Consider the following 16,053-nt stretch of genomic DNA (forward strand, 5'->3'; position numbering starts at 1 on the left):
AAGACGGAAACTTGTGAAACTTCTTTTCCGTGACAGTTCGTAGCGCGAAAGACGGGAAAGCCTGTTGACTGTAGTCTTGTTTATTTTTTATTTTTTTTACCCCTTTATGTTAGCCGGACGATGTTGACGGAAAGCACTGGCTTGTTGTTGTTGTTTTTTAGGTGATGCCCCGCTTTATAGTGTCACATGTCTGGAATGCTGCCTGGCGGGACCGTGGCCTTTCCACCGCTTGACAGCCGGCAGGATGAAAGCGTTTACTGTTTCTCCCGACGGGATTTGGCAACGTACGAGCCGGTGGATACGGAATTGTGCTGTTCCTCTGCTGCGGTGGACTGACAGTCATTGCCATAGAGAGTTTGAGAATTTGGATTTTTCTTCAAATTAATTGCGATTATGAAATGATTTTGAGATCATCAACACCTCTTGTCTGAAGATTTAAACTATTTTGCATGCGACCAAACACTCTGGGAAGATATTTCTAAGCTTTTTTTTTTTTTTTTTTTTAATTATTATTAGTATTTGACTGCAATGATTGCCTCTTAAAACCTGTGTGGGGTTGCAAAAAAAAAAAAAAATCTACATTAATGCGTCCCAAAGTTAATAGTAGAGCCTTTAAGCGTTTGCTGATTGTGCAGTGGCCCCCGTTTTAAGCCCTCGTGGACTCAGCAGGATTTTTTTTTTTTTCAGTTTTGTACATCGGGTTCAGCCCGTGTGTGTTAAACCAGCAGCTGGACGGGCGACCTTCCCTTCTGCTAAGTTCCCAGTGCGTGTTGTGATGTATTAACTTAATTCTACTTAGTGAAGCAGGTTAAGAAAAATAATGAGAAATTCTCACTGTGGGGTTAGTGGTCGCTGTCCATGGTGCTGAAGTTCACTTCCCTTTTATTTCGAATCTCAGGCTTGTGCAAGCTGCTGGCGTGTGCTTTTTTGTTGTTGTCTGGTTTACTCCCAATAAATAGGAGTTAGGGTAGTTTAAACTACGTGCAATTGCTTGTTTGTCTGCTCATGTATTAACCTGTTGTAGCTTGGTGCGCTAAATGGTTAGCACTGCTGCCTCATCGAAGGAAGGGTCTTTAGATTGAATGGATAGTGTGCAAGTTGTTGCATTGGCCGAGGTCTGCAATGCTCTGCAGGAGTCTTAAACCATGTCGGTTCGACAACCCGTCTCCAACAAAGTTGGGACATTGTGTAAAAATGTAAATAAAAACAGAATGCAAAAGATTTGCAAATCACATAAACCCATATTTATTCAAAAATAGACCAAAAGACAATATATCAAATCTTAAAACTTAAAAAAAAAAAACGTCATTGTTTTGTGAAAAAGATATTCTCATTTTGAACTTGGTGCCAGCAGCATGTCTCAAAAAAAGTTGGGACAGGAACATGTCTACCATTGTGTTGCTTCACGTCTTCTTTTTTTTTTTACAACACTGTCAACGTTTGGGAACTGAGGAGACCAGTTGCTGGAGTTTTGAAAGTGAAATGTGGTCCCACTCTTGCCTGATATGGGATTTCCCCTGCTCGGGGGTTTTACTTTGTTGTTGTTTTTCGTTTCACGGTGTACCAAATGTTTTCAGTGGGCTGGACTGCTTTAAAGTAATCCATGTCACACAAATATGCTGCAAAGAGCAATTTTTTTTTTTAACTCTAAAGGTCCTGAATATTTAAAGAAACATTAATAACAGTGTGCGGTATAACGGTATTGGGGGGAGTGATACGCTTTTTTATTACGGCGGCGGCGGGACGAAAATGAAACACAGAGCTCGAATTGCTGACTCTTTACGATTTAAGCGAGCGTTCACATCCATAATGACTTAACAATGTAGGGCTTGTAGATTTTTGTATTTTTTTTTTTCATCCTTGAGGGTATGAAGAAGACGTGTCGCAGTTTTTACACGGTTTATCTGATGCGGCCGCAAACACCTTCAAATAAAAGCTGCGAGTCAGCGCTTCAACAACGTAATCTTTTTCTTTTTTTTTTTGGGGGGGGGGGGGGGGGTTCAAATGCAGTACTTTAGAGGACTGAGCAAAAAAAAAAACTGTCCCGATGCTTAGAAATTTGAACGCTCGATGTCACCCACAGATTAGTGAACATGTTTTATATTTAGCTTCACTTCGTTCGTTATTTTAAGTTGCCAGCTTGGCCGCTTTAATCCTGCATTAATTGTCTTTTTTGGAGGATCTGGAGGATCCTTGCCCCAGATTCCACCCATATTTGGGAACAAGGAATCATTGATTATGTAGGAATGGGACGGATGGAGGCGGGTTTTGGTGGTGGTGGGGGGCAGGAGGGGGGGCTGATGGCTTTCTCTCGGTTTCTTGTCGCTTCAAGCCGACAAACGGTCACCTCCCTCCCGATCACAAACCGACGGGGGGGGCCGAGGAATAAGTCACGATCTGGTGGCTTTTTCCAAGTGTTGGACGCTTTCATCTTTTGGCTAGACTTTCGACGGTGCCTTAGACACACACACACACACACACACACACACACACACACAGACACACACACACACACACACACACACACACAGACACACACACACACACACACACACAGACAACCCCACTAGATACAGAGACTCTGAAGAAAAAGAAGAAAAAAAAAAAAAAAAAAAAAAAAAAACTAGGGCATCAAATGTCCCGAAGGCTTTGAGCTACAATTTTTTTTTTTTTTTTTTTTTTTTTGCATAATCAGGAGAGAAACTGAGAGAGGGAGAAGAGAGAAAATAGAGAGAAAGAGATAGAGAAAGATATATATATATATATATATATATAGAGAGAGAGAGAGAGAGAGAGAGAGAGAGAGAGAGAGAGAGAGAGACAATGCTGTAATTAAATTAGAGCATAAAGAAAACGAGGATGGAGAATATGTGAAAACACAGATCGGCTCTGTCAGAACAGAACTAGACTGAGAACAGACCTGATTGAAGTCGACTATAGAGATCAGGGTTTTCATTTTTTGGGGGGGGGATATTTTCTTTTTAGGAGTGTTAAAAACGCACACACACACACACACACACACACACACACACTTTCTACAGTTCAGCTGGTATCAACGGGAAGGTGGGGTGGGTGGGGTGGGGGGTCCCTTAGAGAGATAAACGGAGGCGGAGGGTGAGAGGAGAGAGAGAGAGAGAGAAAAAGAGAGAGGTGCCGGCAGACTGAAGTTCAGACTCGGCGTTTTTTTTTCCCCGTCTTCCGCTCTTCCATGAGGAGAGAATTACCCGTCCAGTCTGGAACCGGTGTGGGAGAAAATGCTTTTTCTTCAGGCGATATTGAAGAGAAGGCTGCTGCAAAAAGGTAAAAAAACAACAACAACAACAAAAAAACAATAACTACAACACCAACAACAACACCACCACAAAAACAAATTGTCTCTCTCTTTGTGATTTTGTTCCGCTGTTCTTTTTCGCTGCTGATTTCACTTTCTGCTGCCGTCGATCAAATTATTTGTTTTTTTGATTGTTCTGAAACACAAAAATTCCTCCGACCGCATTTTTTTTTTTTTTTTTTTTTTTTTTCTTCTCACTTTGTAGTGACGGACACTTCTGGATGGTTGTTATCAGTCGGGGGGGGGGGGGGGGGGGGCGTGTGAAGCGATGCTTTTTTCTTTTTTTTCTTTTTTTTTAATGTCTCATCTGGAGAGGGTTTATTTATTTATTTATTTATTTACCTTTGAGGGCTAACGGAGAGGTTCGGTGTCATCACTTCTTTTCAGAAGCAGCTTTCAGCGTTGCTTCCTCCACCTCTTCGTCCTCCTGCGCCCCCCAAAGACGAATACAAACCGGTCCTGCTTTTACGTGTTCAGCATGTCGATATTAGACTTCTTTAATGTGCATGCATAAGTGTCTGCGTGCTGTTAAACGGTAGTTGATAGTGTGGTTGTGCGTTTGTTTGTTTGTTTTGCTGTGTCGGGTTCTTCTTTTTTTAATGATATTTCAGCATGTTTTAGGTTTTGTTGCTAATCGAGCTGTTTTTCCACGATATCTCCGTTTGCCTTGTGATATTTCCATAAGAGCATAAAAGTGTCTGACTGCTGTTCAATAATAGAATTTATGGTGAGATTTCCTGATGAAGTGATCTTTCTTCTTTCTTTTTTTTCCCGATTTATTCTTATTATTGTGAACCATATCAACAAATAGTCGAGCGGCGGTTGTAATTGAATTGGTTTTGTGCTGGAGTGACTGAACAGTACACTTCTAATACTTTAAGTTGGGGTTTTCTTTTCTTTCTTTTTTTTTTTTTTTTTTTCCACTTCACATAATAATGTGTTCCCTGTGTTATCTATGATTTATGGATTTAGCTTTTATAATCCTCGGAGTCTTGGCTGAGTTTGAAGTGACCTTAAAAGATACTTGGTGGAGTTGCGTCTTTTGATTAAAAGCAGCCTCATAGGATGGATTTTTTTCAACAAAAAAAAAAACCAAAAAAATGTTCATGATCCTATGATTTGTATAGCTGATGGTTGCATGTGTGGCGCCGCCTGACACCTCTGTCTGTGTTGGGAGCAAAAGAGATGCGCAGTTCCCCCCCCCCCTCCACCCCCACCTCCTCTCTCTGCTGCTGATTTATTTATGAATTTGGAGATCCATCGCTTTGAAGTGGAGCCTGGAGACTCAGTGGGGAAAAGGGGGGAGGGCGCCGAACGGGAGGGGACAAAACGCCACCTATCGGCCCCCGTCAGGGTTGCGCAATGCAAGCCCACCCTGGGACTGCCAGCAATCTGAACACGCCGCTGCCCTCATTGCCGAGCAAAAAAGGGTGGAACATAAATCACTGTCACATTCGCGCAGCGTCGTGTCTGGCGTTAATGCCGCGGAGGTGTCTCTCAAAGTGTCACGACTCCATCACGCAGTTTAAAAAAAAAGCCTCGCTGAGTAGAAAAAGCAGAGTAACTTCTGAAGACGATAAATCGGCTTCATCGCTGCAATGACTGGAACGCCACAGACGAGGAAGCGCTCCAATTGTTTTTGGGGAATTACTAATACGCACTTTCACACGTTCACGACTCGACGACGTGACATTTCTGAGATTTGCTCCTCCAGACTGACGGGCAACATGAACGTCAAAAAACCGAAAGGTCGGCGACATTCGAGTGAAACGTGCCGAAAGTTGAAAGCCACACAGTCATTGCGAAGTTTACATGTATCTCCCGAGTCCTACAAGAGATTTGAAGACACGGAAGTGGCGTCTACGATTTACACAGAACAACCGTTAACGCATCGATTGAGCTCTTACTGTAATGAGCTTTTTTTTCAAAAGTAACATAAGGGCTCAGTAATTAGTGTTTGTAAATGGTACCGTGAAATGCAATTTGTTCATTTACCTCATTAGCTGGTTAACGAGTAGAAAACAGTCATCTGAGTTAGAGTTCCTCTTCATTAAAACTTTTCTCTTAAGCTCCCCTCATTTAAAATATGTGAAAACAATATTACTTGTGGAGGTTGTGTCGGTAGTTGTTATTGTTTCAGAATTGACAGAAGATTTTTCCGTTTGTTTTTTTTTAAACGGCACAGGAAGCAAGTATTTTGGGTCTCAATTTGCTTTCTTATTTGGTTTTCTGCACTGTTAAAAATGTAAAACATCTTACTGGAAGAAAAAAAAATACCGTGTGAGATGTATTCTTGTAAGTACTTTTCTAAGTACTTGACGTAAAAATGTACGTTTGTACGTTTTTTGTTTTTTTTGTTTCAGTTATCTAACTCTCTCATTGCTTTAAAAATAAATCCACGTTGACTTTCTGCTTTCTCCGAACTCGAACATTCTGTTTTTAGCATTCTTTTGTACTTCGTCACATGATCTCCATCACATGAACCGCTTCTTCATCCCTACGTAACGTACAACCTGAAACCAACAAAAAAAAAAGCATCCTCTACTGGACGCATAGGTGTATTACACCATTCAGCACGATAACAGGCTGGCATTTTACAGTACATTCAAACTAACACCATTTAATAAAATGTATTTGTATGGTTTTATATTTCTTCTCGGCGGGTCAGAGGTCAGATTTAGCGTCCGACTCTCGTGTTCAGTGTCCATCATTGTCTTATTTACACGACCGAGATGCTTCGGGTAGGACATTTTGCTTTGTTCAGTCACAAAAAAAAACGAAGGGGTTCTAGTCATTCTGCAAAAGCTGAAATCAGTCCACGGTGTCGCTCTTATTTTGTAGTGCCACAGGGGCTACAGGTTGCCTGTGATTTATTTCATTTTTTTTCTTTTCCACCGAGAGTCAAAGTCTCTCTGACGATTAATAATTCCAAGACCCACAGGTTAGCCTGTGAAGTCACATCAAACCTATTACACACCGAACCTCTGGGAATAACTAACCGCTCGGTGGCTTTGAAAACTGATGGTTATTCTGCAGATTAGCTGCCCATCCGCCGGGGAACCGACAGCACCGCCTGCCGTCACTCTCCCCGTTTCCCCAGGAGTGTATCTGCAAGTTCCAGAGGGAAATGTCCCGCACTTTTTAAGACTTTTGATCACTTACTTTTGAGATAAAAATTTAATAAAAAATTTAAGCAATTCATGCAGAAAGAGATTCAAAAAAACATGACCAATGTATTTTGTACAACGAAACCTGATTTGGAGTGGTCTAGATTTAGACTTTTAAAAGTGTTTTTACACGTTTCTTTTTTTCATTCATATTCATTAAAATCCAAAATAAATTCATAGAATTATTAAACTTCTCATCCTCATTTTCTTACATTATTCTTTTATTCAGATTCTGACCGCAACAGCAGAAATTGGTCTTCAGATTTGGAGCCCTGGATTTTGACACAAAAAAAGCACACTAAGATGCTGATATTATCAGTACAAACAAACATTTCTGTCACAGGGAATCTGCAATTATCCAAAATATTGATTAATGTCGTTTTAGACTTTTGGCAAACTTTGTGTCATTGATGGTTCATTATTTTTATAGTGATGTTGTATTGCAGAAATATGGTCTAATTTGATGAGTTGTATCTTTTTTGTAGATATATATATATATATATATATATGATATTATCATGACTCAGACTTTCTGTGGAAAGGGTTTATTGATGGGGTTTCCCCCAGGAAACTGGATAGCGGAAGGGGTTCCCTCACAGATTTAGCTGTGTAAAAAAAAAAAAAAAAGCACCCGGTCTCTCTTTCCTTCAATTAATATTTCATATCTTCTTCTTTTCTTTTTTTTGAGGTTTGATAGAAAAACACCATGAAGTAGAAGCAGACACTTTGGACACATGAAACTTTTTCAAAGTCTGTTGGAAAAAGCTGCAGTGAAGCGTCGACCAAGCTGCCAGCTATTATACCTGAAAAGTGCGCGTGAAGTGTGAAAGACAAATGTGTTTTTTCTTTTTTGTTCAGTGATATGTCGTTATACAACATTTTGCATTGCTTTGATTTTAAAGTATCCCAAAATATGTAAAGGTACAGTTACGTAAAGAGTTGAAGAGTTACAACGCGTGGTTTGGATGTGGACTTTGAATTATTCAGCAGCACAATCGGGCTGATTGACGACAAGAGCCGAGCCTTCAGCCTACTCCATCTAAATGGAAGTTGAGCTTGAGATGACTAATGTAACTCAAAAATTATGCACCGCATTTTCATCCTTTTTGTGTATAAATCCTTACAAAGAGTTAGTTTGAAAAGTTCTCTCTCTCGCTCCCATCACAGCTCTGAATGAATGACTTTGCCTATTAGAGCTTCTCCTCGCCATCCATCTGCATTTCTTTTTCTCTTTCCCGAAAAATAATATCTTTCCTATTCTCTCATCACACTTTTTTCTCTTTCTGTACTCCTCCGATACGTAACCTATTTCTGTCTGTAATTCTCACCAGTATCATCGTTTATTCCCCCCACCCATCCAAAATCATACCTAGTTATATATCTCTATAATATGATATATTCCGAATCAATACATACTGATGACTATGATGATGGACCATCCCTTTCCTAAAACACTACAGCAATAATCTGTAAACAGAGTAATACAACCAATACTTATATTTCCTGCGACCTCTAGTGAGCGTAGTTATTATGACGGCATCAAATAAGACGGATGTAAAGAGTGGCAGAGCGAGAGCAGGTCGGGTCGTTGGATTGCTCAAACACACGACTTTCCCACCAAGAGACGGTCGTTTGTGTCCTGAGTTAAAACAAAACTCAGCATTAGCTTATTTCAACTTATTTTAATAATAATAATAATAATAATAGGAATACATTTTATTTATATAGCGCTTTTCAGGACACTCGACGATGCTTCACAGGTTCAAAATGATCAAAAACAACATAATAAAAGTAAAAATCACACAACACTTTGTCAAAGTATAAGCACCAAATAGGATTAATAAAAACAAACTCAATCGCACATTAAAAGCAGCTCTGAAAAGGTGAGTTTTTGAGGACGGACTTGTGGACAGGTCGGCGTTTAACTCAAACCAATGACCTTTTCTAATTCACGTTAACTACGTGTTTATTATCATTACCGTGACGACGAAGGTCTGGTCTGCCTGCAGCCGGTCCTTTCCGTGGTTACATACAGTATGTTGTTTTGGCGAAATGACCCGTTCTCGTTGGAGGATGTGTCGGTCCCGTAGAGGGCGCCGAGTAGTCCAAGTTTTCTTCACTCGATCGACGAGGTTTCGTGTTTTAAGAAGACAGCAACTCATCAAATTTGGTGTCAAACTCAAGAACTTAGACCCTTGAATTTTTTACGAAATGAAGTCGGGTGAAGTGTTTTGAGTGGCATTCGCATTTTTAAGAGGGGCAGAAGGTCACGGTCCAAGACCGAGGAGGTCAGGGGTGCCACCGGATGGGTTTTCTTGGACATTTTGCGGGGGGGTTGTCCGCCGTGAATTCGGACTGTGGCAACTAGCAATTGAAATCTGTTTAGACCTGATTTATAAACTCACTCTAAGAATGAAGGAGACGTGATTTTTGGTGCGTTTACGATTCATTTCAGGCCCTAAAGAAAATGATTTTATTTTAAATCATAAATTCAATCTTAAATTGGTATAAATATAGTGGAAATGCAAAATATAAAGTAATAGCCTTGGTAATTCCTTTTTTTTTTGTGGAATATGGACATTACAGTCCTCATCACTCATTTGCAATGAATTCACATTTTTATAACTTCTCTTTTGGTATTATGTAAACCTTTCTTTCTCCTTTTTTTTCCCCCTCATTTCATCTCTCGTCTGCATTTTTTTCCCCCCACTCCTTCCTGTCTATCCCTTTCCCTTTCCTCCTCTCTCCCTCCGTCGCTCCTCTCAGCAATGCAGATGTGCTTTCTTTGATTTTGTCACCAGAGATTAATTAGCACTTTATTAGGAGACCTATTTATACCTTCAGCAAAGAGATGAGCGGAGGAGGAAGAGTGGGAGTGAGAGACTGAGTCGGGAAAAGAAAAGACAAATGTGGTGAGAGAGCAAGAAGAGAAAGAGGTTGGTCAATAAAGTGATACGTACGGTGTAAAAAACAGTAGGCAGAAAAATAGAAAAGACAAGTGCAAAAAAAATGGAAGCAGTCAACAGAAACCACGAAAGACACAAAGAGAAAAGAAGACGGACAAAAAAAAAAGGGAAGGATACGCAAAAGAAAGTCACGAAGATGCGACAAGAAGAAGTCCTCCAAACTAAAAAACTCAAATCAGTCCTGAGTCACACAGACCTCAGGATGTGAACCCCCACTTGGACTTCCAGCAAACACAACCCGTACACTGTGTATGTAATTTGGGAAACAAATGATTTGTGTTGCCCAGAGGTGGTTGTCAGCAAAACGCAGGTATTGGACGAAGACGAGGACCAGTGCTATCGACTTTTCTGGTGAGGTCAGTCTCGGAAAGAGAATGGAGGGACGATTGAGAAGGTTGGAAGGTGACGAGGAGAGAGCGTGAGATCAAAGGGGGAAGTGGGTGAAATAATGCCAGACACAGAAATGAATATAAAGTGAGGATTGAGTGAACGGCGGGGGGGGGGGGGGGACGAGTGAGAATTTATGATATGAGTAAAACCCCCTTGAAGAAAGGGAGTGTTTGGAAGGTAGCAGGATAGAGGTGAGAAACGGGAAGAGATAAGTGGGGAAATGCAGAATTAGCGGCTGAAGAAATGCTGTGATGCTGAGAACTTGAGGACTTGAGAAGCAGATGAGGGGAAAAATGAGAGCTATGAAGTAATTTTCAACTGTATAGTAAATATGCAAAAAAATAAATAACCGAAATCTGCAAATCCCACAATCTGTAAAAAGATGAAAAAAAAAAAAACATGGATTATTGAAACTAGAAAATGAGCACATCCCTGTCACATTTAAACTCACTCTGACACTTAAAACTCCTTCTGCTTGCAAATCCCTGCAAAGCTCCAGGCATTGAGACGCAACTGACAAATATATATTAAAAAAAAAAACATTTCATTATTAATTTTAAATATAAGTGAACCGGCTTAATTTGTAACATCCAGGAGGCAGAAAGAGTGCAGCTCTGATTTAAGTATCACATGCAGCGACACTTTACAGTACAGAACGAGCGGTTGCCATTAGCAACAGTACATCTCAGAACACTTTTCTTATCTTGTCAAAGAGCAAAGAGAGAAATCGTCATCTTCAACAACATTAATTTCAACAACTGCGTGCCCTTTTGTTTTTTTTTTGTTTTTGTTTTTCCGCCATTCCCAAAAGTTGTTGTCAAACTGTGTTGCACAGCAACCGGAGCGATGCCGCCCCCCCCCCTGTTGAGTGCTCGCCTGCTGTTCAGTGCGCCGCTCACAGCTGCACCGTCTTAGTAAAGAGAGCTGGAGCTCCCATGCAGGGGTAGCTGGGAGGTGACGGTCATTAGAAACGGGAATCGTTTCAGTTATTAAACCCCGAACATGCAGGCTCGAAAGGTGGAGGCTAAACGTTAGCATTGTGGCGCTACGCATTAGCTGTGTTGACCTTGAAAATCATGCCGGTCACACATCATGCATCGGATGAAATGTTAAATTAGTCCGTTTCATTTATAATGTAGGAAGGAAAAACTGTCTTTTAACAGGAAGGAAAAACCTCAACTGAGGCCTCAACTGATTGGAGTGACGGGAGAGCAGAGAGAGAAAAGAACAGAATAGAGATACAAGAGACAATAAACATTGGGTATGCTAGTTGGGTCCAGTAACCGCGGGCCAGAAACTATACCTTTAAAAAAACAAAAAGCATAAAACTACACAAGTGAGGAGGCGATAACAATAAACGAAGCTTCGGGAGAAAGAAGGCGTGAACTTTTGGAAAATCAAGGTACCACAGGCGGGCCGGTGTTCTGACAGCGAAGCCCTCGAACAGGATCATGAGGTTCGAAAAGATCTTGTTTGGCCATTAAGTGTTTTGATTGTTAGGAGGGAGAATTTTGAATTACATTCTTGATTTTTACAGGAATCCAATAAAAAGAGGTTAGTACTGGAAATATTTAAGCGTTTTTGTTTTTTTTGCTAGATTCCGTCAGTAATTGCGTTTAGGCTTCATAAGTCATCTTACAACGACGACTTACAGCAGTCGAGGCTGGAAGTAACAAACGCATGGGTGAGTTTGTCCGCGTTGCGCCGAGACGAGAGACTTGCTCGATGGGTAAATTGAAGGACATATTTTTTTGAAAGTACCTCCAAGATTCTTCTTAATTGTACTGGTCGCTATGGCGATGCCATTTGGAGGAACTATACAGTTGGATCAAGAATTTTTAAGGCGTTCACGGCCAAATACAGTAACAAGTCTTTTCAGTTTTGTATGAATTTGAACGCGGCATAAATTTCTTGCGTACGAAACGAGCCGATGGCGCGATTGGACGGCAAACGATGTTTCGCAAGCAAGGCGGTAAAACCGGGAACGAGACGGACGGGTGAGGAGAATGAGAAAAAGGAGGGAGCAATAGGACAAAGAATAAGAAAAGCAACGAGAAAGCAAAAAAAAACAAAAGGAACATGGAGGAAAAAGTAGAGGAGAGGGCAATGAGGACGCAAGAAAATGAGTGAAATAGAAGACAGGGATGTGATGGGGGGGGAGGACGGGAGAGGACGGGGGAGGACGGGCTGAAACACCAAAGGGACAGACAAAGAGGGGTGAGGACTGTAATAAGTGACGGAGAGATTAGAGGAGGAAAAACTAGCCTGGAGGACGTGAGAAGGAGGAAGATAAAGGAAAGAAAGAAAACGAGAAGGATGGAAAAACAAAATATGGCAGGAATGAAAGAGTAGGAGAGTTTTGGAGGAAGCGATGACAGGTTGCCGTCGCTGCGTTCGGGGTAAAGGAACCGAGACGAGTGACAAGCGCCGGTGTTGTTCGGTCGGTATACGGCAGATAAGGAGCTCAGGATGACGTTGTTTTTTTTTAAGAAGCGCTTTCAGAGAACCATTGTTTGGCCTTTCTCAGCTCCCCTAGTCGGCTGCCAGAGAACACAATGAGCTCATAGTAGAAACAAAAAATCAGTACAGCCAACAAATAAGGGCCTTAAAAAAAAAAGAGACAGTAAAAGAAAGAGAATCAGAGGGTTTCACACTTTTGGTACCTTGTCCTCATTATGTCAAGGCAGGGTTACAAAAGACACTCGAGACAAAGGGGGAGTCATATTTAGACAGAGAAGGGACGACAGGGCTCGAAGACGAGCAGGAATATATGAAATGATACTCGTATGTTTCGCGGTGAAGTCAATAGACGTCAGCTTGGAAGCATTTCATGGTTAGCATCTTCTGATAAATACTTCCGAGACTTCCTTTGTCCAGAAAATTATTTTACATATCAAGAGAGTTTGTCAATCTTATAGAACTGTAAAACAAAAGGGGCAAAAAAAAAAAAAAGATTATTTTAAACCCATGACAATCTTTCCCTAACCGTCAATTACATTTGTTTGCCGAAACGAAATACATATGGAACAAAAATCCGTCACATTTCAAAGCCGATAAAGTCAAGTTAAAAGAAAAGGAATGGGTGTTTTCAAAACCGAAACAAGCTTCGGGCAAAACAAACACTGAAGACCGGCCTGCACGGTGGGTTTCGTCCAACGTAAAAAAAACAAATCCATCACTGCTTATTACCATGTCATGATACCACACAAAATTAAAATAAAAGGTTGTTTGTCTTGGTAAAAACAACCCACGTAACGAGCATCGGCAGGAGAGTAGATAAACAAACTGCTTTGTTAAAGTTGGAGGGAAATGGTGAGTATGGTTCAAAGGCGTGGCGTTGACTACTGGGAGGCGAGCTGTGGTCCCTCGTTTGATTATTTTATTCGCCCAAACATTCGCCCTCGCTCCCCTTTGAGTTTGCATTTCCACTGCTCTCGCTCTTCTCCTTCCTTTGATGCTGAACATACGGCAGCCTGCTCTCACGGCTCCAGATTACTTCAGTCTGGAAACGCTGTTCACTCAGCCGCCGGTTTTAGTGCGGTGACGTTGAAGTCGAGCATTTCTTTCTAAAAAAGAAGTAGTTGCAGCAATGGTTTGATTTTTTTTTTTTTTTTTTGGTCCGGATTTGGCGCGTACCGATTGGTTAAAGGCTGCTCCCGTAGTTTCGAAAAATAACCCCGAGGTCCAGCAAGGCAAGTTTATTTGTACAGCACATTTCGACAACAAGGCGATTCAAAGTGCTTCACATGAAACCGTTTAAAAGCATCAAAACGTAATGCAAAAGAAAAGGACATTTAAGAACAATTAACAACAGTGATTAAAACATTTAAAAACAGTCATGAAAACATTAAGCGAGCTGCAAAATATGATAAAGGTTATAAGTGCAGTGGGATGTAACGACTGGAAACGATTCTCTACGGAGAGTACCCAGACCCCCATATATTCACGCAACCGTCTCATATTTAACCCAAACCAGCCTCTTTTCCTGAACTTAACTCCGTGGTTTTTGGTGACTAAACCAAGAAGCCAAGCAGGCTTTGACAAAATGGATAAACAAAAGTCATTTTTCATGTGACCAATCGTAATTTGTATTTTTTTTTTCTTCTCTAGAACAGAGTCATCTGTCAATTTTCACACAACTGAAAGGGGAATGCATTTTGGCCGTTCCAACAAATTATGTTTTTATTGTTATTTTGAATTGGGTCAGTCTACTGATAAGCATAAAACATACACAGTATGAAGCATACGTGCAAAAAAACAACAACAACAAAAAAAATCCTAAAAAATAAATAATGCATTATCATACTTGAGCTCCGAGTGAAGTCTGAGGAGATTACTTTCAGCCAGTTGGACTCGCCAGTGTACGGTCCCGTAAGCAAATGGTAAAACTTTATTCAGGCAAGCAAGACAGAAGCGTGTAGTGAGAAGTATTAGCAAGTGATTTGAATAATAAATATTTAGAAGTCTCATCAGTAAATTCAGGAGAAATATCTCGTACGCATTTGTTTCATCGGTTGCCAGGGAAACATCCAGGAAAGTTGTTCCAGCAGCCGTTATTTTATCTTTTAATCCTGTGATTTATAATATGCGATTTATGAATTGTGATTGATGAATAAAATTGTTTTTAATGAGCGCAGTAGAGATGAAGGTAAATATGCCAGTTGGGTTAACTGGGCCGGGAAACGTCTCCGTAATGAATAAGAAAGCGCCGGTTTCATAGCTCAGTGTGAAACATCCACCTGAACAAGAGCAAAAAAAAATATATATATTTTTCTGTGTTTAATCCAAACTTGTGCAACCTGAATACTGGAAGAGAGAAGGGGTGACGTGAAAGAGTGAATTATGAGGCGGCTGACAGGTCGGGCGTCGCTGGCACGGCAGAAAGCTGCGATTCCACTGAGGAAGAGTGTAAAAAAAAAAATACAGATTTGGGGTTAATTTGCATTTCAAACTCGCCCGACTTCCCGGCTGCGGCGCCACAAACCTGCTGATCTGCACTCGGCTTCTCTCCTACGTCTGTCACTTCATCTCCGACTCAATTCTTCACTCTCCTCATGGTCTACTGCAGTTTAAACCATTTTCTTCCAGATTAGTTGAGCCTTATTTTCTTTCTTTCTTTCTTTCTTTCCTTTCTGTCTTCCTTCCTTCCTCTGTCTTTCTTCCTTTCTTTCCTTCCTTCCTTCCTTCCTTCCTTCCTTCCTTGCTGTCTTTCTTTCTTTCTTTCTTTCTTTCTTCTTTCTTTCTTTCTCTTCTTTCTTTCTTTCTTTCTTTCCTTCTTCTTTCTTTCTTTCTTTCTTCCTTCCCTCCCTCCCTCCTTCCTTCTTTCCTTCCTTCCTTCCTTCCTTCCTTCCTTCCTTCCTTCCTTCCTCTCTGTCTTTCTTCCTTTCTTTCTTTCATCCCTCCCTCCCTCCTTCCTTCCTTCCTTCCTTCCTTCCTTCCTTCTGGGGCTGTCGACTCATTTCTAGTTTGTGACCGTTACTTCCTCATTGACAGCATATCAAACGCAACAAACATAATACATCGGTTAGAATTCATGTACCGAACTCCTGTTGACTGCTTTTGTACTGAACATCACAGCTTTGACCGGCAACGCAACAGAATAAACGAGTGAAGGTGGAGACGGGCTGACCGAGAGCAGCAACGCGTCCATTTACTGAAGTGCCTTTGAGCTGCGATACTTCCACCTGCAGTTGAACGCACTCGAGTGCATTTTGACCACTTAGCACGAGAATGACTGCAGAGTCAGCAATTAAACTGCATCGAGTGATTTAAAAGCGATGCAAATAAGTCTGCTTTAAAGAGATTCAAATATGTCTCTCGTTACCCTTGTTTCCGTCTCTGTCACGTTGAATTTGTCCTCCTCTTCTCTCCGTCTTACTTCACCTCGATCTCCCTCTTCACGTCACTTCCTTTTCCTGTGTTTATTCAAAGTCTAATTTTTTTTTTTCCCCCCTTAAAGGTTTTTTTGTGTGTTCCTCTTGCATTGCCCTCAGACAGTTTTCTTTTTTTTTTTTTTTTGTCTCCATCTGTCCTCATTTGTGTCCCGCAGTGTTGTGCAGAGTGCTATTAGAGGGGATAGGATGAAGCGGCAGCGAGACATGCACATCGGAGAGGGAATTTAAAAGAGAGTGCGAAAGGAGGCTGAGATGTTTGCAGCAAAACCAGGTTATCTTTAAGCTACAAGAAAAAAAAAAAAAAG

At 41.0% G+C, this 16,053-nt stretch overlaps 1 protein-coding gene across 8 annotated transcripts in view; it reads left to right on the plus strand.

Annotated features, from left to right (window-relative positions):
• Positions 1–16,053, plus strand: part of LOC138210525 (glutamate receptor-interacting protein 2-like) — a 220,769-nt gene that overhangs the window by 134,137 nt on the left and 70,579 nt on the right. The window contains exon 1 of one of the 8 annotated variants that reach the window (XM_069169731.1): positions 3,188–3,300. The exons of the other annotated variants lie outside the window; for them this stretch is intronic. Within the exon in view, the coding sequence (XP_069025832.1) occupies positions 3,255–3,300 (46 nt within the window). The 5' untranslated portion in view covers positions 3,188–3,254. Of the gene's footprint in view, positions 1–3,187; positions 3,301–16,053 lie in introns of those variants that run through there. 8 annotated transcript variants of the gene reach the window in all.

This window comes from Embiotoca jacksoni, unplaced genomic scaffold, assembly GCF_022577435.1.
Source record: "Embiotoca jacksoni isolate LCO1_2020_lvr unplaced genomic scaffold, fEmbJac1.0.p SCAF_46, whole genome shotgun sequence".
Taxonomy (NCBI): domain Eukaryota; kingdom Metazoa; phylum Chordata; class Actinopteri; family Embiotocidae; genus Embiotoca; species Embiotoca jacksoni.